The sequence below is a fragment of the Condylura cristata genome, unplaced genomic scaffold, assembly GCF_000260355.1.
Source record: "Condylura cristata isolate star-nosed mole 26May11 unplaced genomic scaffold, ConCri1.0 scaffold00031, whole genome shotgun sequence".
Lineage (NCBI taxonomy): Eukaryota > Metazoa > Chordata > Mammalia > Eulipotyphla > Talpidae > Condylura > Condylura cristata.
Window position 1 is genome coordinate 25,119,831 of NW_004567132.1, and position 26,195 is coordinate 25,146,025.

The window sequence follows — 26,195 nt, forward strand, 5'->3', positions numbered from 1 at the left end:
TCCCCACTCTGTCTCTGGTGAATCCTCTCACCCTCCACATCTCTGGCCTGTACCCCAGTTCTATATGAATAAATAAATCTTTAAAAAAAAAAACTTACATTTTGAGATAGAAAAATGCTCAGTCAGAAAGATCAGTCCAGATAAATACTGTTAACTATTCAGTACATTTTAGTGTTATATGGTCATAAAGTACATGCAAGCATACCTGCTTAGTATATCTATGTTGTATTTTGTTAATAAATTTTTATTAAAGTAGCATTGGTTTATACATTACATAGGTTAAAATACAGTATTTTGACTCTTTCACAGTGCTTTTCCCAGTACATAAAAGGAATCATTTGATCATGGTAGTTACTTTTTTTCTTCAAAAAATTTGAAATTAACTATGTAAGAACCTGAAATAACAGTGCTTGTTTATTCATGTTCATGCCCTTACAGGTGTTAGGATTATTTCTGCCACTAGAAATAAAGGAGAAACGATCATCTTACTGCTCACATCTTTGATTATTTACTTTGGAAGGATATCTGGAAGTGGCATTATTAGATTAGAAGGTGTATGTGTTTTTAGGTTATGACACACATGTTCTGCCAAATTGCCCTGTAGGAAGATTGCAACCTGTGCCATGCCTAGTGGGAGGGTTTGAGCATTCCTGTTCTTTATACCTTTGCCAGCAGGAGGCAGTATATCTTTAAAAAAAAAAACTTTTCCTCAAATTTAGAAACAAAAACATTCATCTTTACATTGTATTTTTTTTAAGATTTACTTATTTATGCATATAAGAACTGGGGTACAGTCCAGAAGTGTGGGAGTGGAGGGATTCACCAGAAACCGAATGGGGAACAGAACAGGCAGACTGACTGCAATACACTGCTGAGGGGAGCAGCGGGAGAGACAGAAGAGGTCTGCTGTGCCATGTGGGTCACCTCCTTGCCTGGGGATCTAACTGGTGATGCAGTGGCTGAGGATAGCTTCATAGTGCTATGCTTTAATCTCCTGTGCTATCAGGGAGGCCCTATATTATATTTTTTAAAAGCCAAATTTTCTTTTAATTCTTTTATAATGAATAAAGATAGGCATTCTTATCTTTTTTCATAATTATATATAAATGAGAAGTGTTCTGTTTATTGATTTATTTAGATATTCACTTGTTTGGAAATCTAGATATTTTTAGATTCAAGAAGTTCTGATCATGAACAAATGTCGGCTTTAATGTTTTCTTATTTACCTTTTCCCTTTAGTTTTATTACAGTTAAAGATTGCTGATAAACTGAATTAAGAGCACAGCTAATTTAGACCAAAATTATATTGGCACTGGTGATATTCAGATTCAGACTTTTTTATTTAACTAGATTTATTAGATAGTACTTTGCCCATTCATTCCTGGCTCAAAAGTACCATGATAGAAAGACCGTATGATTGAGAGAGAAAGAATGTGTTTGAGAGATGGATTAAGAATGTGATAACTGCCAACATGTTAACATTTATATTAATACATATTCTGAATAATGCCTGAGTTATAATAAATTTTCAGTAAAGCTATTCTATTTTTCACCTGGAGAAAAAATTACCCCACCCAACCTCAGTAAGTAATTAGCAGTTAAGATGGATATGCATTTGTAGAAACACTTGTATCTCTTTTTGAAGAAAGTGCAAAATTTAAGTTAAGCCTTACCTAGATCTATATATTCCTATTTGATATTATTTCATTATGACTCCTCTGCTGTGATAGGTCTGAACCAACCATAAGAGAAATTGATTATATATAGTTTACGTTGCAAAGGCATTTTAAGGAAGGGATTATTACTTTTCCTTCTATTTGAATACAATTAAAGATTTCTTTAAAAAGAGTTCCTTTGTAACCATGTAGAAGTCATTGGTTTTATGACTTCCAGTTGTTTTCCCAATTTTATATCTTTGAAAGTGCCCTTGATTAATACGCATGGAGAAGCTTGCACAAATTTTCCATTCCTTGTTCTAAAGAATATTGTAATTTTAACAGGAGTTTCCCCACTGTGTATTTTTTGTTATTTTCTCAGATGTGTAGAAGTGAAGATTCTGGCTTCTTATCCAGTTTGTTTCTCATTAAATTCTCCTAAAGATAAAATAGAAGGGGGCTAGCTCTCAACAATAAAGCTTGGTTGCTAGGTTCTATATATTTAAATTGACATTTCAGATTAATTTCTTTAGTATTATGACTGATATGGGTTATCAATATAAAACTAAAATTTCTCTTGGGATTGCTTGAAATAAATTTGCCTTTGTTAGGCAACTCTCACGATCCTTCCAGTTCACTTTATATTCTTTTGGACAAATGGTTTTTCCAAAATACAACTTTATATTTGTCCCTGGGCTCACACAGAGTTTTGTTGTTTCAAGCCTAGTAAAGAGATCAAGATGCCTGGATTTTTCTTGCTTTTTGTATGAAATTCTGTTTTTTTGACATGTCTTCTCTTACTAACATCTTTTACTACAAAGCCAAGTTTACTGTCTTTATCGTGAAGTCATGACAAAACTTGTCAACACTGCTTCCTCTGACTCCTATTAAGATTCCTATTCTATTCACTGTGTTTTATATCTACTTCTTTTTCTCCAGCTAGATTTGCCTATGATGATAATTGTGTTTAAAATTCAAAACATAATTTAGGAAAAAAAGTGTCAAAGATACTGTGATAGAGAATACTGGGGAAGTTTTCTGCCTTTTACTCTACCTTAAAAGTTCTCAATTCATTACTGCTCCTCATTCCAGAAGCTTGCATAAAAATTTGCAGCCAGGATTCATATGTGTGCTGAATATATGGATCATTGTGGGTGTGGCTTCAATGACTGACCAGGGTTAGCAACCTTCTTTTGTTGAACATTATTCCTAAGATAATAGTTGAGTTTGACTCTGTTTAGATTTTTTTTTCTGTTATCTATTTTTGCAGTGATCTGTATATATCTGACTATACTTGCTTTTAAGTTCCAGATCTGGCAGATTCAGCTGTCCCTGGAGAGGCAGTATTATTGGTTCCAGTGCAGAGCACAACTCTTTCTCCCACTTTGTCCCCATCCTGTGTCTATGGGCCTTTCTGGTTTTTCTTTTGGGGAAAAACTTGACAGGTTTTTGGTTTTTCAAATCTTTCTACTGATAGATAGGTTGCCAAATTCCAGTTTGCTTTAATTAGCTATGGAGTCTGTAGAAAACTGGGAAATAGTAGCTATAAAATAAACATCATTTGGAGAGTGTATGTAACACTTTTCCTCTCTTCATTTCCTCTAGGTTACAATTCAACAAACATGGTGTGTTGCGGGTAGAAGGTTTCTTAACCCCAAACAAGTATGATAGTGAAGCAATTGGTTTGTGGTTGCCTTTAACCAAAAATGTTGTGGGAACTGATTTGGATACAGCAAAATATATCCTGGCCAACATTGGAGACCACTTCTGTCAGATGGTGATTTCTGAAAAGGAAGCTATGTCAACTATTGAACCACACAGTAAGAGCATCTCTTAGGGGGTAGGATTTTGAGTCTGACTTGATTTTTGTTCCTAAATAACACCTAAATCCTAATGGGACAGGATTCATTTTCACTGAGAAATATAGATGACTTTGGTATAATGAAGTTGCATTTTTCCTTTGAAACAGATTCTGCTTTTTTCCATCAGTCTGCCACCATTTATTTTGGGGTTATTACTAAAAAACTAGAACTCTTGGGCCCTCCCTGGTGGCGCAGCGGGTTAAAGCACTGCACTGAGAAACTAAAGCCACTTCCGCATGAGTTCGATCCCTGCCTGTCCCGGAGGTGACCACATGACGAGGCAGACCTCTCCTGACCCGCCCGCTGCTCCCTTTAATAGTGTACTTTGTCGATCTGCCTGTTCTGCTTCCCGCTCTGTCTCTGGTGAATCCTCTCACCCTCCGCATCTCTGGCCTGTACCCCAGTTCTGTATGAATAAATGAAATAAAATTTAAAAAAAAGTTATAAAAAAAAAAAAACTAGAACTCTTTTTTTGTTGTTAGGAAAGGTAAAAGTGAGGTAATGGTACAATTTACATAGCCCTGCCAGTGATGCCCGCTCACCAAAAGGGGATGAGGCCTTAGTTTTTTTTAAGATGAGTTCTTTTTTTGTTGTTCTTTTTTTTAAAAGGTTTATTTATTTATGCATACAGAACTGGGGTACAGAACAGAGGTACAGGGCGATGAAAGGATTCACCAGAGGTAGAGGGTAGGTACAGAACAGGCTGAGTGATGAAGTGCATTGCAGAGGGGGGAGCAAAGGGTGGGTCAGAGAGGTCTGCCGCCCCATGTGGCTCACCTCCGGGGCGGGAGATTGAACTTGGACTTAAGTGGCTGCGCAACCGGCTTCTACAGTGCTGTGCTCCAGCCCGTTGGGTCACCTGGGAGGGCCAAGACAAGAGTTCTTTGAAACAGGATTACATTTCAGAGAAAATAGGAATCAGCAGACTCTGCCCTAGGCCTTTTAAGTCAGAGTCTGAGGAACTGAGTTCTAGGCTTGAGAATGGAACAAACTTAGATAAAAATGATTCTTGTTAGAGCCATGACTTTTAAGGGAATACTTAGAGGTTCAGAGTTGTTTACAGAAAGGTGAAGAACTACTGCTGTGAGATACCAATATCTGAACTCCAACTTTAGTAACTTCTGCTGCTTTTTCATTGATTTTATTCAGCAGTACTTGTACATGCCAACAATGTGCAGAGCTTCTTGGTGGGGTGGCAAGGAGGGAAGGCTCAGCCAACAAGGATTTTGCTTGTTTGGAGTTTATTCTCCTCAGGTGGGGTAAAACTGCACTTGACTATTCAGTGTAGGGAGTTGTGGGTCTGAAGTGCAAGCCCAGCTGATGGGAATGCTGAGGGAATTCAGGATAGCTTCATGACTCCAAGGGGGAGGGTGGAAGAGGAGTTCTGGGGTACTCCAAGTACGGGGAGAAATGATACCATTCCTTTACCCCTTCTTTGTGTTTATTTCAGAGGCCTTCTCTTCCCCAAGACTAAGTGATTTGTTGATTTTTGTAGGACAGGTTGCTTGGAAACGAGCTGTCAAAGGTGTTCGAGAAATGTGTGATGTGTGTGACACCACCATCTTCAACCTGCATTGGGTGTGTCCTCGGTGTGGGTTTGGAGTATGTGTGGATTGCTACCGGATGAAGAGGAAAAATTGCCAACAGGGTGAGATTGTCTTTCAGGCTTCTTACACAAATTAAGCCTTTTATTGATTTGTGATTGATGGATTTCTGAACGAGTTACAGTCAGAGTCCATGAGGAACAATTACTAACAATCAGTTATTTGCAGGTGCTGCCTACAAGACTTTCTCTTGGCTAAGATGTGTGAAGAGTCAGATACATGAGCCAGAGAACCTAATGCCTACACAGATCATTCCTGGAAAAGGTAGATCATACAGTGCAATGATTTTCTTTCCCCCTTGTTTTGGTTAACTAATAAGAAGTGGTTTTATAGTTTTATGTTTTTAATTACTTGCTAACTTTATTTTAGTTTGTACCATAAATTTTCCAGAATGTATTAAATTTCTCAAAAACTTTTTCATGGTCTTGTTAATAGCTTTGCAGAAGGGAAAAAAAATTGGTACACTTAGGGGAAGGCTGTTAGGATGAAAGGGTGTGTAAGCTTCATGCTGCTACTAAAAAGTAACTTTTTGGAAATACCAGCTTCTCCTTTGTAATGTTAACCTCAAAGTCCCTAATGTCCTTGTTTGTCTCTGCCCTTTTTTAGCCCTCTATGATGTTGGCGACATTGTGCATTCTGTAAGAGCAAAATGGGGAATAAAGGCAAATTGTCCCTGTTCAAACAGGCAGTTCAGACTCTTTTCAAAGCCAGCTACTAAGGAAGACATAAAACAGGTATTGTTTATGCTAGATTCACCATCCTTGAGGTTATTGTCTGTTTTCAAATAACTCAAGGATTTCAATAATGTATTTGGGAAAAAAAAAAGGGGTGGGGGAACAGTTGTCAGTGGAAAGATAACTTATGTTTCATGTGATAATTCAGAGGCCATTCTCACTTTTCATAGTATGTTTGTGCACCTCATGCATATAGCCTCTTTAGTAATTTACAAAGTTTGAATTTTGTTTTTAAAAAAACAAAAACCTGTTCTTTAAAAATCAACTAAATATATTTTATATTTGAGATGAACTTCATGTACCATCATAACAAATTTTCCACAGAGATTGTTCATTAGTGCTCATGTACCTCTTCTTGGTGCATCCCTGTATCTCCACCGTCCCCCTTATCTCCCTCATCTCCTTCACCCCAGCAATCGTTACTGCACATTGTGTTTAAAATCATAAAATTATGTGTATTTTCATAAAGCCGTGATGTCAAAAGTAGCATAATCTTTGGAGCCAAAACTGAATTTTTATTCTTTTTCTGCCACTTTCTAGTGGTTTAACTGTCTCAAGTGAATTGATTTTCTGTACTTCAGCTTCCTCATCAGTAGTAGATGATGATTCTGATAACTGGGCTTCACAGAAGTATATCACATGTAAGGGGGAGGGTGAAGACCACAGTAGCAATTTAAGTATTCATTTTCCTTAAGTATGTAGAAACTCGAACAACTGAATTTTCAAGGTTTCCTCTCCCCCCCCCCCCCTCAGCCTCCCAGCAAAATAAACTAAACGGTGTATCCTTTACAGTTTTTTTTGTCCTCCAGGTTATGTTTTGGCTTCGACCTGTTCATCATATTTAAAGTCTATTATAAACTGCTAAATCAAAATAGCATTTTCTTTTCTCTGTATCCTGCTTTTTTCAGGAATCACAGCTATACTTTTCTTAATCACCTCATTTATTCATTCAACATCACTGTTTTTAGTGCCTGTTAGGATACTAGGGTGAGTTTACAATATCCAGAGAGGTGATCACAATCATTTTAAAGCAACATGGTAGTTGGAGTGTGATGGGGTATGTAAGAGCATTTGATGAGTGGTAGAGGGAGGAAAGTCTAGCTATATTTTAGTTCTTGTCTTTTTCACTAGTAAAGCCTAAGAGCTAAAAAAAAAAAAAAAAAGTCTTTCCTACCTTGTAGTCCAGCTTGATCACAAGAGAGTACTACAACTATTTATGTGCAGGGCTATTAGGTGGTGTTGCTTAGGATATTTCTTACTGTTAAATCAAGAGGTAAGAAAAAGGAAATAAACTTTTTCATATTGTTTAAAATTCTCCTCTTATACTCAATCCAGACTCCCTTAGCTGGAGAAAAACCCACTCTTGGTGTTGGGCTCCAACAGAATCCTTCGGTGTTAGAGCCAGTGGCTGCAGGTGGAGAAGCTGCCTCCAAGCCAGCCAGCAGCATAAAACCGACCTGTCCAGCCAGCACATCTCCTTTAAACTGGCTGGCTGATTTGACCAGTGGGAATGTCAACAAAGAAAACAAGGGTGAGTGTTTCCTGCTTTTCTCTGGGTTCTGAGAACTTCCGTTTATGTGCAGTGGGACGTGGCAATGAGAACAGAGTAGTAAGTTGTGTGGAGTGAAAGTAGAGGCTCCCTAATGGTCATTGTGACACGTGAATTTTCAGAATGCAGTACCAGAGAGAACCTTCCCTCATGCTCCCTTTCTCCTCCTGGCTTTTTTTGCTTAGCATTATCCTCCCTTCAAGCTTCATCCATGTCACTACAGATGACACAAGTGTATCTTTTTTGATTGCTGAGTAGTATTCCGTTTTGTGTATATACCACATTTTCATAATCCACTCATCTGTTCTTGGGGGGGGCAGGATGACATAGTTTCCATAGTTTGGATATTGTAGAGTGCTGCAGTGAACATCAGAGCACAAATTACCTTTTGAATTCATGTTTCCAAATTTTGGGATAGATGTCTAGGAGTGGGATTACTGGGATAAAGAGCCATATTTAATGTTTTGAGATACTTTCTGACTGCTTTTCATAAGGGTTGGTCTAGTTTGCATTCCCACCAGCATTGCCGCTGTTTGGTTAAACATTGTACTGGAAGTCCTGACTATTGCAGAGAGGCAAACAAAAAAGTATTTTGGTCCCACAGAATGCAAACCTTATTCAAATGTAATTCTGGTAATAGAAGACTAGTAAGGAATTGTCGTCCAGAATGCTTTTCCATCTGTATGTTTTGTTTTTGTTTTTAGAAAAACAACCAGTGATGCCAATTTTAAAGAATGAAATCAAATGCCTTCCACCCTTACCCCCTTTGAGCAAATCTAGCACAGTCCTCCATACCTTTAACAGCACAATTTTGACACCTGTGAGCAACAATAATTCTGGTTTCCTCCGAAATCTCTTGAACTCTTCTACAGGAAAGGTATATATATATATTTTATTGTTCGTACTCTACTCTGTAAAGGTGAATATAGTTAGGACAAGAAGAGATGAGAGAAATTAAAGCAGAAAATAGAAAGGAAGATATGAATCCCATGCTGTCCTTGGTGGGTATAGAAGGCTGTGACATTGGCATTTGAGTTTCTCAGAGGTATAGTTCTCCTAGACAGGGCCATTGTCTCCTGTTTCCACTTATATGAGTCATGATGTCAAGTGGGAAAGGGGCATTTAACTATATGGGGCCCTGGTTTCCACACTTTAGATATGTACTACTTATCCTACCATTATAGGAATGAGTTTTCTGATGGTAAACAGTCACAAATTTAAGAATTGTGTTCTTTTTTTCAATTTTAGACAGAAAGTGGACACAAGAATACACCAAAAATCCTTGATGACATCTTTGCATCTTTGGTGCAAAATAAGACTTCCTCTGATTTACCTAAGAGGCCTCAAGGACTAACGATCAAGCCTAGCATTCTGGGCTTTGACACTCCTCACTACTGGCTATGTGATAATCGCTTGCTATGCCTGCAAGACCCCAACAACAAGAGCAACTGGAATGTATTTCGGGAGTGCTGGAAACAAGGACAGGTAATTGCCTTTCTTCCTCAGTCCAGATCAGATCCCTGTTTTCAGTTCCTTGGGCAGACTTCTGAAAACTTCACCTTTGCCCCCTTGGTTATCACTAATATATTTATTCTCTTTTTCCTGTTTTTGCACTTGTTAGGATGAATGTAATTAAGGAAGAGTGTGACTTTGAGTCTTATTTTTTTACAGTACACATTCCTGAGCTGCCTTTTCCAATAAGAATTTGATTGCTTCTGACTAGTCATCACTGAAATTTTGATGAGAGCATTCTAAGCTCAGTGATTGTTTCATGATAAACCTCAGCAGAAGTGGGAGGATCACTGAGAAGCTGATGGAGTTTGGGGAATTAGACAAAATAATGGTAGAAAATTATAGGTTAAATGATGTCCATAAATTTAAATTTAAAGTAATTTTAAGTGGGCCACAGTCATGTGGTCCCATCTTAGAATTGGTGTGTGGTTTCCCAAGAGGCCTGCTTTAAAGGACTGCATTGTTTGAGCTTACATTTTGGTTGATAACTTGGGAGATGTATACCTTTGTTGACCTCCTACTTTCTTGTTTTGATTTTTGCTTTCTGGATCTTGATTGCTCTTCTGGGCAGAGTGGAGTATGAACTAAAGAACAGTTCATTCTTGGCAAAGCCAGGTCTTGGGGAATTGCTATATAGAAAAATAACATGGATTTAAGGTTTTTTACAACCCTGAGTACTTTTAGTATTTGCTTATTTAATGGTTTTAAAAGATTGAACTCTCAGTGTTTCGGTCTTGCTGTATCACAAAGATAAAAATTCCTGGTTTCTCTTAAATAATCAAAAGACTTGGTAACCTCTTGGTCCATGTTCTTGCCTGGCAGCTATAGGCTGGAGGCTAGTGGCACTGAATGTTCTCTTTCAGCAAGGGCCTCCCTACCAGCCATTCTCTCTCCTTCACATTTTCTGCCTGGCCCTGGCTTGACTTTGGTATTTTGTGAATGAAGAGTCTCAGTGAGAAGGTGTCATCCTTGTTCCTAAATGTTTACTAACAGTTTGGGAGCAAGGGGTACGTGTCCTAGATGAGTGGTGAAAACAGAAATGATAAGGGAGCCTAAGACTAAGCTGTCACTTGGGATCTGAGTTGGAGACCAGCCACATAGAAACAAACCAACAGCTGTTTGAGGATGTGCCATGGGTCTGGGGACAGAACTGGGGGAGTTCAAGAAGCTAAAGTCTCCATTCTCTTCTTTTAGCCAGTGATGGTGTCAGGAGTGCATCATAAATTGAACACTGAACTTTGGAAACCTGAATCCTTTCGGAAAGAGTTTGGAAACCAGGAAGTGGATCTCGTTAATTGTAGGACCAATGAAATCATCACAGGAGCCACAGTAGGAGACTTCTGGGATGGATTTGAAGATGTTCCAAGTATGTATGAAAGACTTGTTCAGAGGGTTGAGGATATGAGAGCAGCAGGAGGAGGAGAGTGCAGGAAATAGCAGGAGTCTGAGGCCTGTCAGGGGCAACAACTGCATTTCCCATGATTTTAGAGATTAAAAATAGTATCTCATCCCTTCCCATTTCTTTTTACAAAGCTTCTGCTTTGGTTTAAATAGTGGTAAATTCACTTTGTATTTCCTGCAAGAGAGGAACTTTCAGTTATCTGTTCTTCAGATGGCTCCATGTCCACCCTGCGATAGGAACATCATGCTTCCACTTGTGCCCAGTGGACAAATGCAGAACCCGTGCTTGTGACTTAAGGCCGGTAGTTTGTGTATCTCACCTTCATATATCTTTTCCTCTTCTAAAAATTTTTAATTATATTGAACAACTATATGTCAGAGACATTTTATGGGGGTGGAGTGGGGAATGAGATCAAAAATGGTGGGGGGAGTGCACTGGTGATGGCACATGGGTGATTTGGTGATGGGAATCCCACAGGGATTATAGCTGAGATGGAAAAAGGCACAAAATGATATAAAAATAAACTATTACATTATTTTTTAAAAAGCTTAAATTTTTTAAAATTATTATTTAATAACAGGGGTGAGTAGACCTGAAGGTGCCAAGAAATATGAATGCATTTAACACAGAATTGCCCAGTCACTGTCTGCTTCAGCTGAGTTGGGGAGAATGGGAGGAAGGGGGTTGTGGGAGTAAGAAGGTTTTGGTGTTGAAGTTTGGCCGTTCTGTGGATTGGCCAGACAGTAAACTTTGCAACATCAAGTCCGAGCTGGGTCCTTCAGGTCACATCAGCATAGCCACAGGTCACCATGTCTCTCCAGCCCTACTGGAGGGTTTTACATTATATTCTTTAGACTCAGTAATTCAGATTCACTCAGTCATCACTCTTTCTTTTTAGACATACTTTAATTTTTTTTAATCTTTATTACCTACACTTAGAGATTATAGCCTATACTTGCAACAGATTTTTTAGATTTAATAATGCCAACTTCCTGTATAAGGGGTGATGGAGCTTTCCACAAGTTAACTCTAAAGTGAAGTTTGGGGTCAACCTCTGTGAAATGAGAACATAAGTGAAGGAGGAGGCAGTAAAAGTTGCAGTGGGAAAGAACTGGAATAAGGTGTAATGCAGAGTCAACAAAGCTTTAGCCACACTACTAGGGAGTACTAGACCCAGTATTGTCCCTTGTGTCATACTGGACTTAAGTGGGAAATGGCAGGCCCTTGATCCCCCTTCCTCCTTCAGTCTGCAGATACTGTGCTGGGAAGGACATGACCTCCTATGGCTGCTTTCTGCAGCTGAGGCAAGCCCTCAAGAAAGCTTTGTTTGGGTAGTGAATTCTTTGAAAGGGGCCTCTGAAGGACCTACAGTGTTTTTTCCAGTTTGGCATGGGTTAAAATCCTGACTCAACTGTACTTGTTGCATGTATGTGCTTCGTAATTTTATTCTGGAGAAATTCAGATGTCTTCATTATCTGTTGCTATAGATGGTAATAGCAGCCCACAGTCGACCACTACAGCCTGTCTTTTTCCACACTGATGATTCTGCTGTACTCAAAACCAGGACACTACACTGTATGTGCTGTTCACACATACAGTGTAACCAGCATTTTCCTGTTTTTGTTACTCCCTGGATATACACCTTTTTAATCTTGGTTGTGGGGTAGTGCTTGGTTGACTCCAAAACATACACATGTTAGTCCTCGAGTACAAATTCTGGGGTCCTCCCTGGTGATGCAGCAGGTTAAAGCACTGCACTATGAAGCTCTTTGAAGCCACTGTGGCATGAGTTCGATCCCCAGCCTGGGAGGTGACCCAGATGGTGTGGCAGATCTCTCCTGACCTTCCCACTACCTCTCCTCAGCAGCGTATTTCAGTCTGTCTGCCTGTTGTGCTTCCCACTCTTTCTCTGGTGAATCCTCTCACCCACCAACACCTCTGGTCTGTACCCTAGTTCTGTAAGCATAAAGAAATCAATCTTCTTTTAAAAAAAAAGTACAAATTCTGAAGTCAAATGCAGGTTCCAGTTCCAAGTTAGTCACTTTGTAACACCCCGATGAACTTGGGTAGGGGAAGTGGACTGTTGGCCCCAGCTTTCCTAGACAACATAATCAGGTGGTTTATCTGTTTGAGTAAAACATGTTATTTCTGCTTTACACAGACTTCAGTAAACTGTGATTGTTAGACTTGCATTGCTGTTGAATGTTTGGGGAACTATTCACTTCTGCCAGAATACTCTTTAGGATGAGATAATCATCAGAATACCACTTTTGGGTAAAAAGGGGAGTGATTAAAATCTCCAAGAATGAGTAACAGTAAGCATCTAAAAAAGACATCAAGTTAGTTGGTGATCTTAATTTTGCTACTTCTTGAACACCTCTTCGGTATAAATGATTTTCTTGGCACTGTAAGATAAAATGGCTGTAAATTGGCAGGTGGGAAGTATTAAGAAAAATACTACATACTAAACGTATCAGGTTATGTAGTTTTGTAGAGATCAATAAATTTGCATTGTTAAGGAATATAATGCTAGTTTGCCATTCATTTTAATATTCGTGCATTAGGAACATTAAGTTATTCTGGTTGCTTTTTAGACCGCTTGAAAAATGAAAAAGAGCCAATGGTGTTGAAACTTAAGGACTGGCCACCAGGTGAAGATTTTAGAGATATGATGCCTTCCAGGTATGATTACATAGCAGTGGAGAAGTTTTATGCTTGACTTGGTAAAACAAGTTCTTTGAGGTGGCAAGAAAAGTTTTTAGGGAAATGTGCAAGATCCCATAGTTTACTGGCACTGATTTCTCATTTCTCTCTGTAGTCTTTGGAGACACTTTTTATATAAAATGAAGTTGTAATGACTTTTCATTCCATGTTTCCACCTTAGAGCTCTGTCAGAGTTGCTGACTCACATATGCAAGCACTGATCTTAAAACCGCATTAGATCAGATTTGGCAGGTTTCAGTGTAATAGTGGTATCACTACGTTCTCAGATGTGGCAGGCTTCAGTGTGATATAGTGATATCACTGTGTTAAACAACAGAACACCCAAATTGGTAGATGGAGCTCAAATATTGAAAAAGATCTGCAGAGCTAATCCCTAGGCATCACTTCTAACCTAGAATTTATTGATCACTTCTCTTTGAAATATTCTAGGTCATTTTGTTACATACGTGTGGTATAGGAGAGAAAGGCTTCCTTGTACATAATTACTGTAATTCTAATGCTGACTGTTAACTGTTAATGATAGCTGTCCACTTTTATGAGTATAGATAAGCTTGTTGCTTTCAGTGCAGAAGGAACAAAGCCAATCTCATGATGAATTAGAAAAGGGAGTGTATCTTATAAATCTTGGTTCTCTTGTTCTAGGTTTGATGATCTGATGGCCAACATTCCCCTACCCGAGTATACAAGGCGAGATGGCAAACTGAACTTGGCCTCTAGGCTGCCAAACTACTTTGTTAGGCCAGATCTGGGTCCCAAGATGTATAATGCTTATGGTAAGGAAATGGCATTTTCAAAAATTATAAAGGAAATATAGCAAGTAGTGTGTTTAGAAAATGTATTTCAGGGAGAAATAGAAAATACTTATAATCTTAGTGCTTAACATTGCAGCATTTGAAAGGTGCCTTTTAAATCAGTCATTTGAAAAAAATTATTTTTATTTCCTTGCATCCCTTGGCTGTGTTTATTCCTTTTCATAGCTGGCGTTATAGCTCACATGCAGTTCTTTATTCTTTTTTCTACACATAACATTGTAAATTCTGTATGTTGCTTAAAAATTTTGATGTGATAATTTGTAATGGGTTAATGTTAGGAATTTAGGTCTGTTGTTAGCATTCCAGCTGTTCCACTTAAATGCAGTGTTCTGTGTTAAGAGGGTGGAAGTTCAATCCTTAAGTTGGCATTGAAAGGACCCTTTGATTTATTAGGCTGTTGTTGTTTGGATATATGGTTCAGTAAACTCTCCAAAAGAGGATTGCTTGGGATAGAGATTATTTTCTACATTAAAGACAAGTCATCTTTTTATCATTATTACTGTGACCTTTATGTAGGTCTTGATTTTATCAAATTTGAAGTAGGCAGTTGTGAGGAAGTTATTTACCAGTTTTTATTGTTCAATGATGTTTCACTTGTGTGACTCATTCAATAGATTTGATTTAATCGTTTATGCTATTTCATACACAACAGAGCCAGTGGTAGATCTGGGACTGAGGTCTCTGGATTTCTAAGCAAGAGCATCTCCCTTATTCTACTCTGACCCAGAGCTGTCAGCCTGCAACCCCTTCTGGAGCAGCTGATGTTTTCGTTTAGTAAAAGTTCTTTGTGTTGTTTCAGGATTTGCTATTTTTTTTTACTAGTTCTTTCATTGAGGCCATGATGTTTTTACACATATTGTTGGTTCCATTTGAGTTCAGGCTCCCTCAGTTGGTAGGCTCTTTTTCAGCGTGCACATCACCCAGAGTTCAGATTGGATGGAGTTTGGCCAGTTCTGGATGGGCATTCTTTCTTTCCTCATTTTGCACAATTCTCTTCATTCAAGTTGGCATTGGCTAAACCAGCAGGCAGCCTCAGAGACCTGTTTGTCATGCCTTACTCTTCTAGCACTACCCCCTGTCTTCTGTCCTCTTTATTAACCATGATCCATAAGTTTGTATTTCTCTTACCTGCACTTTTATTTTTTTTTTGTTACAATAGTTTATTTTTACATCATTTTGTACATTTTTGTACATTTTTTTTTCATCTCAATTGTAATCCCCGCGGGTTTCCCATCACCAAGTCACCTGTGTGCCATCACCATAATCCCGTGCACTTCCCTCCCCACCCCCGTTTTTGATCCCATTCCCCCTCCACCCCCACTAAATTCTCTGGTATATGGTTGTTCATTATTTTTGTTATTTTCCACCTGGTCCATTATACTCCTGCTATGAGTGAAACCATCCGGTATTTTTCTTTCTCTTTCTGGCTTATCTCACTAAGCATGATCTTTTCCAGCTCCATCCAAGTTTCTGCAAAAGACATGTGTTTCCTTTTTTTGGTTGCTGAGTAATATTCCATTGTATATATGTACCACATCTTTTTTATCTAGTCATCTACTTTTGGGCATTTGGGCTGCTTCCATGTTTTTCTAATTGTAAATATACTGCACTTTTAATTTTACCATACAAATTTGTATTCCTGGGCATTCATCCATGCTGTCATATATATCTGTTCACTTTGTTCATTTTCTTTCTGTTATGTAGTTGTTCTTAAGTTTTACTTATTTATGTAAATGTTTTCTAAATGTATTTAAAACTAGTGTCACAGTAATTTCCCATAGATTCATCACTTAGTTACACTAAGTTTTTTGCCTGTAAGTTTTTGCCATCATTGTCTTCTTCCCTTCATATTTTTGCTATGCTATTTTAAAACAGATTTGTATATCCTATGATTTCACCCTAGTATCTAGTATTTCTACCTAGTGTGTTAGCAGGTATTTCAAAAAATTGGAAATGAAGGCACAACAGACTCTCTGATCCAGTACTGAGTGGAACCTCACTTCTCTTTATAGTTAAAGGAACCTGTTAGGCATTAATATCCTCAGTTCCATGTGCATGTGAGAGGGGTTTGTATTATAATCCCTTAAGTGGACCTGATCTGTCTTGTCCCAGAGCCCTCCCAGGCTGTGATAATGAAAGCATGAGTTCACCTGATTGAGTATATATCCTTGTGGTAAATCTCTGCTTCAGTAATCCACTTTACTTTTCCTGAGTTTCTAGTTTTTGGTTTCTGAATATTTCTTTCCTTGCTAGCACAATAATTGTTTTAATGATTTCATGTAGAATTTTTGTTGTTCTTAAGCAGGAGGACCTGTTATAGGCCTACTTTGCCTATCACTAGAACCAAAACAAATCTTAGTGTTGGGAATTGGTTTAAGTTTTGTGTAGTATTAAATGAGGTGTTGTTTTTTTTTTGAAGTGGAAAGCATAAGATCATTTAATATTAAATATTATTGTTTTACTTGATTAGAGATAACTTTTATGAACTTTTGAACTCTGATAGGGAGTTCAAAAACTACAGTAGACTTCTTCTATAAACTTAAGACATTTCTGTTTGCAGGGTTAATTACTCCAGAAGATCGGAAATACGGAACAACTAATCTGCACTTAGATGTCTCTGATGCAGCCAATGTCATGGTCTATGTGGGAATTCCCAAAGGACAGTGTGACCAAGAAGAAGGTAAAGGGCTGAGTATAAAAGAAGGATTTAACTCTCCCAACTGGGCTGTATTCTGATTGCTTTCTCTCACTCCAGAAGTCCTTAAGACCATCCAAGACGGAGATTCAGATGAACTTACAATAAAGCGATTTATTGAAGGAAAAGAAAAGCCAGGAGCCCTCTGGCACATATATGCTGCTAAAGACACAGAGAAGATACGAGAATTCCTTAAGAAGGTATGTTCCTTGCCCTGTGACTTGTGAAGAAAGGCATGGAGAATAGCTATATTATAAATTGGTACATTTCAAGCACTTAACTAGGTTACTAGAAAAATATATTCTCAGAAGTTAAATCCATGCCAGTTAGGTTGGGTAGGCTGAAGCTGGTGGCTTAGGGACAAGGATTTCTAAATTACTAGGCTCATATTTTTCAGAGAGACCTCTGAAAAGAGGTCTCTCTCTCTCTCTCTTTTTTTTTTTTTTTACTTACGTCTATTTGGAGCTTTTTGTGCTCTGCCTCCTAACGGAGGTATCTCATAGCATTTGCTTTTCGTCAGATCTCATAGCATCTGCTTTTGTTCCTTGGCAAACTAAACGTTTCAAAAACTTTGGTAATATTCCTTGACCCTTGAAAGCTGTGTTCAGAGTGAGTTACTAAGGAGGTCCCCTTTACTCCTCTGTCTCTTGAAAGTAGCTCAGGATGGCCTTAGGTCTTCCTTGTGGCCATTAGCTTGTGAAGGATCATTGGCGACCTGCGTGGAGAGTTCAGACATACCCAGTTTTAGCTGGCAGGTGGTTCAGCCTGGGCTCTGTGTGGATGTTCTAGGCTGCTGGAAGGACAGGTGTTTCCAGTTTTTAAACTGTTCTTCACTGATGCTGCTAGTTACACCACCAGATGTTATGGCTGATAGTCTTGAGTTTGTGAAAAAAATGCATTCCTAATCTTTTGCCTGCTAGGTCATTTAACCAGCATTTGTTTGAAATCAAGATGTTTCAGGCTAAATATATTCATGGCAAAGGCATTTGAGTCTTTCAGAAAATCTGCCAGTCCTTTGGTAGTGTTCCCCTGAGTCTGTACTACCATATGCTGGATCTAGAACAAAGATACTTAGTCTCTAGCTATCTTTGCAATTGCTTTGTAACTTAGATTAAGTGAATACAGGTTTTTAATGAATGCAGCATGTAAGTATGTCTGAGGAGCTTGAGCCTACTTCAGAAGTCTAGATCAAGGTATTGCTTAAACATAGTATTTTACAAAAATATGCAGAATGCCATTCCTGGTTCATAGTAAATGACAAAGGGAAAGCCATTATTTGTCACCTTTGTGTTTATTTTAGTGTCTTTAAGCAGTGCTTGTCTCTCTGTCAGCAGGGGCCCTAGATTGAATAGGCCTGACATGTATCAATTGCCCACTCTTCAAGGGAATCATGCCCTTGTTGAGCGTCAGCATGTTGCTCAGTTTCATAATGTTTTGAATATTCTAGGTATCAGAAGAGCAAGGTCAAGAAAACCCAGCAGACCATGATCCCATTCATGATCAGAGCTGGTATTTAGACCGATCACTAAGAAAGCGCCTTCATCAAGAGTATGGAGTTCAAGGCTGGGCTATTGTCCAATTTCTTGGGGATGTGGTATTTATCCCAGCTGGAGCACCACATCAGGCAAGAACCATCACTTTATTCTTTATTCTTTTTATACTACAAGTTACTGTGTGTATTACTGATGTGGCTTGGTGTTTTCTAGGTTCATAACTTATATAGCTGTATCAAAGTGGCTGAAGATTTTGTTTCTCCAGAGCATGTTAAACACTGCTTCTGGCTTACTCAGGAATTCCGTTATCTGTCACAGACACATACCAATCATGAAGATAAATTACAGGTAAAAAGTAGCATTGATCCTGGCATTGTCTAGTGCTAGTTTCATAGTCCATTTCTGCCCTTGTAACTGAGCTTGGCCCTACTGTGTATTTGTCTACTTAAGGCAGAAGAGGAAAAACAGAGGAAGTCTTAACCGCGGTTTGTTGGTGTTTATATGGGGCTGTGCCTAAAGAGGAAGGTTTTTAGTATTGATTTCTGCCCTGGCTCAGCTGCCAGACTGGAGTTTTCAACAAAAACCTTTAGTGTGGCTGCTTTTAGCCTTGGGTGATTAAAAAAGTGTCTTAGATAGGGAGATTTTTAGAGGTTTTCAGCAGTGATTTATTGATACATGATTTCGTATTTGGAAAATTTGGAGACTATATGAACTCTGAAAAATTAAACTGCCCTAGGACTTCCTTTTCCTTACACTCACTGAAAGGTAAAATCATATGGCATCAAAGCCTATGGAAAGGGAAAATAAACTTTTTAAGTCTTCAGAGGATAAATGCTATTAAAATGTGTATGACACACTGGGTTAATTAAACAAGTGCATTGGCCTTTCAGATACAGGCATACCTTGTTTTATTGTACTTCACAGTGCAATTTTTATACAAGTAAAGAAATCTTTCTGAAGGTTCTGATGATGGCTAGCATTTTTTAACAATAAAGTTTTTAAATTAATGTATGTACATTGTTATTTTTAAGAGTGCTATTGCACATGAGTAGACTATAGTTAGTAATAGTGTAAACAGAACTTTAATATATCCTGGGAAACCAAAGTATTCCTATGACTTGCCTTACGGCAATTTTCACATTATTACAGTATTTTGGAACCCCATAATATGAGATGTGCATTTCACTAAATATTGCTTGCATTTCTGAGGTAATGGTAGTAAAATTGATAGAAAAGTTGGTTCTTTGTGACAGGTTTAAACAGTTTTAATTCATTAGATTTTCTCCTATTCTTTTAGGTGAAGAATGTTATCTACCATGCAGTGAAAGATGCTGTTGCTATGCTGAAAGCCAGTGAATCCAGTTTTGTCAAACCCTAAGGGTCCCAGGGACACCTTAACCCTGCACATTGGACGTGAATTACTGGCAGCTGTTCAAAATCTTCAGGCAGGATTCCTGTGGACTTTGAGATTCATGTTACCTCATCTTTTTTTAAATTGTACCCAGCTGGTGAGGGTACTGTGTCTAATGTATATTTCTAGTGTTTACAGACACTAAATGTGTATATGTAGTAACTATTTACAGAACATGCATCCTTAAACTGTGACTTTCACCTAGTGCAGAACTTCTACCAAGCTCTAAAAACAAAACCTCTTTATCAGCTCTGGAACAATACTTGCAGTTATTCCACCAGCTGTTTAGTTAAACAGCTTAGTCAAAATGGATTTTTTATAACTATTAGGAATCACTGCACAATTTATTTGGGTTGTATTTTGTTTTGTGTCTGAGTATCCTCTCTGATCCTTTAGGATTCAGAAAGGCGATGGAGGAAATGACAGCTAATGATGCAGTTCAACTGCATTGCATTAGAACTGACATTATATAGCAGAAATCAACTACTGTACAATTCTTGGGGTTAACCATCTTTAGCTAAATGGAGTTTTAACTTAAGTGAAGCTTTGCTAATTTTAAGTGTTAAGCATTTTGCATTAAAGTATTCATATAATATTTTGACTGAGTTTACTGGCCTTATCCTCTGGTTGTGGATTCAGCATACTCTTCATTATATGTTACAGGTATATGAGTTTGCCCCAGAAAATCATCTTAAAAGGAAAAACATGAGGTGGTATAATGATAGCTGAGTGGTTATTATAGGGCTAACATGGAAATAAGTGTCTCCCGTCTAAGTGAAAACCTGTCATGCCTTTGCAAAAAAAAAAAAATCACCAATTAACTAAATTTAGCAGTGAAAATTAATCAAAACCCAAATGGTGACTAGCTAAATGCTTCTAAAAAAGGTAAGAGATCAAAATATATTGTTTTCTTCTGGTTCTTTATAATGACAGAAGTTTCAGAGTTCATAAAGAAGCTGCCTTTCTAGATAGCTGTCTCCTAATCAAAGGTAGCTGTATAGTAAAAGGAGGTCAGTTGAAATAAATCAAGTAGTATGGATGCCCAGAGCTTGAGGTTTTTATGATGGGAGGGGGGCAGAGATCACTGGCTAATGCCAGCCCACTTCAAGTCAAAACCGTCAATGCATGAGCTCTCAGAAACATTTCCAGAGAGACTGGAAATACCTGCCTATCTCAGTGGGACTGGCACTGTTGCTTAGAAGTCTCCCTAAGCTAAAAGACTAGGTCTCAAAGTAGTATCACAGATATTTCCTATTCCAGTGCATATGACAATGAAGTACATTGTAAACATCAAGTAAAAAAGCAAAGGCCAACATCATTAGCCATTTAAACCTGCAAAGTTATCAGATTCTGGATTGGTCAGTACTTAATATTCTCTTCTGTGGTTTAGACTTTTATTTCTGAAATGGTTCAGTGACTATAGGATGTTATTCTGGCAGCTCAGAAGAAAATAATCTTGGAAAGTAAATTTTGAAATAGCATATAAAACTTTTTTTTAAAGTTGAAGCCTGTTTTACGTTAGTTTTAATCAAATCTCATTGTCCATTAGCCCATCATCTATCCTGATAAAAGTTTTAATTCTGATTTTGTAAATAAGCTAGTTTGATAAATGCAAACATAAAATTATAATCAGTATGTCAAATTTTTCAACTTGATTTAGATTTAGGTTAATCCCAATTAGAATCCCTACTCATTATTTTCTGTATATTAACAAGTGAATTCTGAAGCTTATGTGAGAAAGGCAAAAAAACCAGAATAGCCAACATAATATGAAAGGACATATTTGCAGGACTGACTGATGCCTTCCTGACTATAGGACAGTGCTGGAATAATAGGACATCCCTATGCAAAAAAAGGAACCTAGACATTATACCTTTTACAAGAATTAACTCAAGATTGACCATACATCACCTAAATGTAAGCTCCTAAAAGATAATAGGAAATCTAAGTAACCTCAGGCACAGTAGTTACTTTTTTTAATTTTAAAAAAGATTGATTTATGCATACAAGAACTGGGGTGTAGGCCCGAGGTGTGCTGGGGGTGAGAGGATTCACCAGAGACAGAGTGGGGAGCAGAACACATGGATCAACTGAAATACACTGCTGAGAGGGCTAACAAGGGGCGAGACAGGAGAGCTCTGCCAGGCTATGTGGGTCACCTTCCTGGCCTGGAAGGTAACCAGCAGTGGCTGGCAGTAGCGTAATGCTGAGCCTTAACCTCTGTGTCACCAGGAAGGCCTACGATGGCTTTTTTAGAGCCAACAGTAAAGGCATGATCATGAAAGAGAATTGGCTAGGTAGGCAAGAAAATTAGAAACTGCTCTGTGAAAAACACTGAAGAGAATAAGACGACAGTGTGGGATAAAATCAGCTGCAAAAAACATCTGATATAAGACTTATACAAAGAACTCTAAGAACTCAATAAGAAATTAACTCAAAAAATGGCAAAAGAACTAAAAAGACAACTATCAAGGAAGAAATACAAATGGCGGAAAGCTCATGAAAGATGTTCTGTATCATAACGGAATTGCAGATTACAATAATGACATCATTACTACACACACCAGAGTGGTCAGAATTCAAGACAACCAATCCCAGTAATACTGTGGAGAAGCAGAAACACACCTATTGGTGGAAATGTAAAGTACAGCCAGATGGAAGGCAGTTTGGCAGTTTCTAATAAAACTAGGCAATTTACTATTGGCTGCTATGTCTCATATGCCAGGCACCTCTTATCAAGAAGAAATATGAAGCATTCTGGGACAGCAAACACCTTGAAAGTTCACTGCACATTCTAGAGTGAGACCAATGTTAAAGCAGAAATTTATTTAAAGTCCATGTATATAGTGTTTTACAGGCAAATGTATCATCCTCAACATTCAATCAACTATTCACAGAAATGCTTAAGATTTCCTTGCCTTCCCCCCCAAAAGATATTCAGTGCTCCTGAAAATGATGCATTTATTTCATCACCATTCAGATCCTGTTGACATCCCAAAAACTCTGCAGAGAGTGAAGAGAGATTAACAGACAATCTCCAGAATGCAATACCTCACCACAGAGGTGTAGTGCAAGAGATACATAAAATGGCTGCTTCAGAGGAGTGTGTGTACACCAGTGGGTGGCCATGAGAAGAGCCAGAGACCACCTGGGCAGCCCCTAGCTGCGGAGCGTTGCTAGACGGGATTGCATGGCTTCCAGAGCCTCTTCCTCCTCCTCCTCATCTGAGGCAGCCATCGCTCCTGGAGGTTCAGGATCTGGAAGGGCATCTGTGACTTTACTAGGTGCTTTGCCCAAGGCCCCTGAAAAGAAACAGCAATGACAAGCAAATGATTGGTTTAAGAAGTGATTCCTCATTTTCCCTACCTTTTACACATGAATTAGTCTTTAAGGATTCTGAATAAGAATGTTGGTGCTGAAAATCTTAAGTTCCTATATACTATTGTATACGTAATTTCTAAAGATTTTGTGAAGATATTAGATCTGAATAAAAATAGTTTCTAAGTATTTATAAAAAAGTTTTCTGAAGTAACTTCTCCCAACAATTTAAAACCTAATTGAAATCTCATCTATTACATTTTTTAACATAAACTCAGAGAATCCAGAAATAAAGTTTAAAAACTCAGATGCCTTAAAGATAACTTTTTTACTCTTCCATACTTTTTCTATAGTTTCTTTTGCACAAAAGTTTGTGTTTCAGTAACAACACTATTTCATTTACTGTAAACCTTTACATGTTAATGAACATAGGTTAGTGACTATCATCAATCCTAAAGTAGCCCACTAAAATACATCCAATATTCTATTCAACATTTTGCTCATTCACACTCTGTATTATTATAAATATGACTTCCAGACATCCTTAAATCTTTTAGGACATCCTCACTGTCAATCTGTTAGGTCACAGGCTACTGACAGCTACATTTTCAGAAAAGTAATAATTTAAGCTGCCAACAGCAGTGTGTGAGAGCAATAGTTCCCTTTACTGTTCGTAAAACTTTAGGAAATTGTTTTTATAAAGATGGCTAGGGAAAACTGTACTTCAAGAAATAACTTGCATGGTCTAAAAGCACAGAAGAGCATTAATAGCTTAAGAAAGCCACTAGATAAATTAGTGAATATAGGAAGATTGCTGTAAAAAGTGAGACAAAGATGAGTCTGTAGTACCTGCTGTAATTTCAAACAGGATTTTGTCAATTTCCATTTCTGCTGCTTCTTCCATTTCTTCCTGATCATCCATGCTTTCAAAGGTGTCCTCTAACATCTCTTCTATGATCCCAGCCTGAAGACGGAATAAACCATGTCACTTCCCTCAAATCTCTTCCCAACAGGTATTCTACGTTCAGCTGAGCTGTACTGTCTCCAAGCCCACCCACCTTTTCAAAGGATGAAAGGCAAGACAGGTGGTCAGAGGTAACATTGGACAGAAGACAAAAGGCCAAAGGGACATCACTCTCTTAAATACTGTACTAAATTTGGAAGGCAGACACTAATGGCTACCAGCAGAGTGTCACAAACTACATTTTGAGTGTGGCCCAGACTATGATAGCACTTGGGATACAACTTGCTGATGAGCATATACCCAGAGCTGTCTTGGGAAATATTTGCCCTAATGTTGCCAAGTATCTGTGAGTGCAGGGTTGAGCACAGTATGAAAACTGTTAGAATCATGGTAGATACTATTGTGACAGCAAAAACCAAGAGCAGAGTAGCACCCCATGGAAGCCTGTAAAAGGGCTGAAGGGTACTGCAGCATGGTCAGGTAATGCCTGCTGAGAGGATCAATCTGATGAGTCTGGTAGGAATCAGTCCACCAAAATCTGATTAACCGCATTTCAGTAGCCAATGAAGGACTGCCCACTCTGCTATGAGTCCTGGGCCTGGCAGCCTGAGGGTACTCAGACAACTTCCTTTGCTGTCCAAGTAGCATGGCACACTGCTAGGCACAAGAAAACTGCTAACAAACAGGCCCTGCAAATCTTCCTTGCTGAGCAGTGTCCTCGGTTCCCAGGTAAGGTCTTAACCGAGGAGCTTTTGAAGTGAAAGGTCGAACAGTGTCCTTCCTTCAGAAAGGGGGCCACTGACATTGTGGGCAGAAGAATTAGGAAGAGGGAATGCATGACTTCAGATTTCTGGAGTTTGAAGAGAAAAATCCCAACTGCTTTGCAATCTGAAGACTGAGCTCCTTGCTTTGTACTTGATATTCCTGTAAGTCAAAGGAGCAGGTCCAGCCATGGTGGCCCTCAACCAAGGTATGTGTCTTACTGATCATGCCGCTGATGGCTTCAGATTAAAAGCAAGCTCTGTCTTTTCACCAGATCACTTAATTATATGATTCTAACTGGTACCACATACTGCCCATTCTCAGACTTTTTCTCCCATCATAATGAACAAGTCAACAATAAAGGTCACACAGATGGCATGCTCTTGCCTGAGTTAAGCAGATGGTATCTTAGTGCTGGATGTTACTGTGAAATAGGTTCAAAACAGCCTACCAAGTCTGGTTCTGAATATACCATAGCACAGAGATGCATGGCCCACAAAATGTAAAACACATTCACTATATGGCCCTTTTCAGAAAAACTCTGCCAGTCCAGAACAATCTCTTTGCTCATTCCTAGTTGTATCAGTCCTGCACAGCTGTTTCCTGGGCCCCTTAATGTCCCCTGGAGCTTTGGATACACTTGCATTTTTTCCCATGGAGCACTCTAGCAATGAGCCAGTTTCAGCCAGGCTCAACTCAAGCAGTTTCAACCAATGTTCATACATGCTCCTCTGTCCTGAAAGGTATTTGTCTAGCATGACTTATAACAAGTGCTAGGCAGGGTCATCTCCAGGTTACCTTCATCATCTCTTTGGACAGCTCCCGCATGGTGGCTTGGATTTCTGGAATCTTCACAAGACTCTGCATGGCCTTCATCACTTCTGTGCTCTTCTGCAGGGAACCAGCCACTCGCAAAACCGCTAAAGGGAAAGGTAACAGGATTCCAATTACAAGCCATTCCAGTAAAAGGCAGTAGCAGGTGGATTTTGAAAGTTACTTGTATACCTTTAGCACATTCTCGTGCTAGCTGACAAACTGGCTTTTTTAAAATGTGCATTACTCAGCAAACACTAGTACAAATCCTCAGTTGGCCAATCTGGAAAGTGTCCATGCAAAGGAATTTCAGGGGAAGCCAGCTAGGATTGACTGTGACACCCAGCACAAGTCTTACTGGGAAGAACAGTTCTAGACGTTGCCAGGGCCACACTGGAAAACAGAAAGCTTTAAGGTTACCCAAGTAGTACACAAGCATATGGATGGTGACTGCTCTGTGAGGAATTTGTTGCTGGTTCTCAGGAAAATGAAAGAAATCAGGACAAGATACCATTGAGTGTATGTGTACATCACATGTTCTCTGCTAGGAGAACATTTTCTGTATTCTGAGATATATGTACATACATATTCTCTGTAAGAAAAGGTGTCAGAATTTCATGTTTCATTGGTTTCCATATATCACATTTTGTTTATTCACCATCAGTGAACATCTGGGTTGTCCTTTTTGGGGGTAACCTTTTATCTATTGTAAATAATGTTGCAATGAACACAGACATGCAGGTATCTTTTTGTGTCAGTCCTTGCTTTCAACTCTTGGATATGTACCTAGAAATAGGATTGCTGGACAATAGGGTAATTTTACTTCCTGTCCTACCTTTGAACCTCTCTTAACTTTCTCCCCCAATCAAAACATACTCATCATCT

The 26,195-nt window shown here is 38.6% G+C and overlaps 2 protein-coding genes across 3 annotated transcripts in view; one reads left to right on the forward strand and one right to left on the reverse strand.

Annotated features, from left to right (window-relative positions):
* The window catches only part of KDM3A (lysine (K)-specific demethylase 3A), a 45,323-nt gene extending 25,264 nt beyond the window's left edge, over nucleotides 1–20,059 (forward strand). The window contains exons 12-26 of the mRNA XM_004691605.2: nucleotides 3,261–3,475; nucleotides 5,013–5,165; nucleotides 5,290–5,385; nucleotides 5,728–5,855; nucleotides 7,191–7,386; nucleotides 8,109–8,281; nucleotides 8,653–8,889; nucleotides 10,111–10,282; nucleotides 12,913–13,000; nucleotides 13,685–13,815; nucleotides 16,415–16,534; nucleotides 16,610–16,749; nucleotides 17,997–18,173; nucleotides 18,256–18,390; nucleotides 19,340–20,059. Of these exons, the coding sequence (XP_004691662.1) occupies nucleotides 3,261–3,475; nucleotides 5,013–5,165; nucleotides 5,290–5,385; nucleotides 5,728–5,855; nucleotides 7,191–7,386; nucleotides 8,109–8,281; nucleotides 8,653–8,889; nucleotides 10,111–10,282; nucleotides 12,913–13,000; nucleotides 13,685–13,815; nucleotides 16,415–16,534; nucleotides 16,610–16,749; nucleotides 17,997–18,173; nucleotides 18,256–18,390; nucleotides 19,340–19,420 (2,242 nt within the window). The 3' untranslated portion in view covers nucleotides 19,421–20,059. The remainder of the gene's footprint in view (nucleotides 1–3,260; nucleotides 3,476–5,012; nucleotides 5,166–5,289; nucleotides 5,386–5,727; nucleotides 5,856–7,190; nucleotides 7,387–8,108; nucleotides 8,282–8,652; nucleotides 8,890–10,110; nucleotides 10,283–12,912; nucleotides 13,001–13,684; nucleotides 13,816–16,414; nucleotides 16,535–16,609; nucleotides 16,750–17,996; nucleotides 18,174–18,255; nucleotides 18,391–19,339) is intronic.
* A 2,201-nt stretch (nucleotides 20,060–22,260) lies between these two features.
* LOC101627058 (E3 ubiquitin-protein ligase RNF103) overlaps nucleotides 22,261–26,195 on the reverse strand; it is a 50,761-nt gene continuing 46,826 nt past the window's right edge. For both annotated transcript variants that reach the window (XM_004691609.2, XM_004691610.2), the window contains 3 exons: nucleotides 25,296–25,417; nucleotides 23,621–23,735; nucleotides 22,261–22,755 (listed from right to left, as the gene is read on the reverse strand). In XM_004691609.2, coding sequence (XP_004691666.1) covers nucleotides 22,613–22,755; nucleotides 23,621–23,735; nucleotides 25,296–25,417 — 380 coding nt within the window. In that variant the 3' untranslated portion in view covers nucleotides 22,261–22,612. The remainder of the gene's footprint in view (nucleotides 22,756–23,620; nucleotides 23,736–25,295; nucleotides 25,418–26,195) is intronic.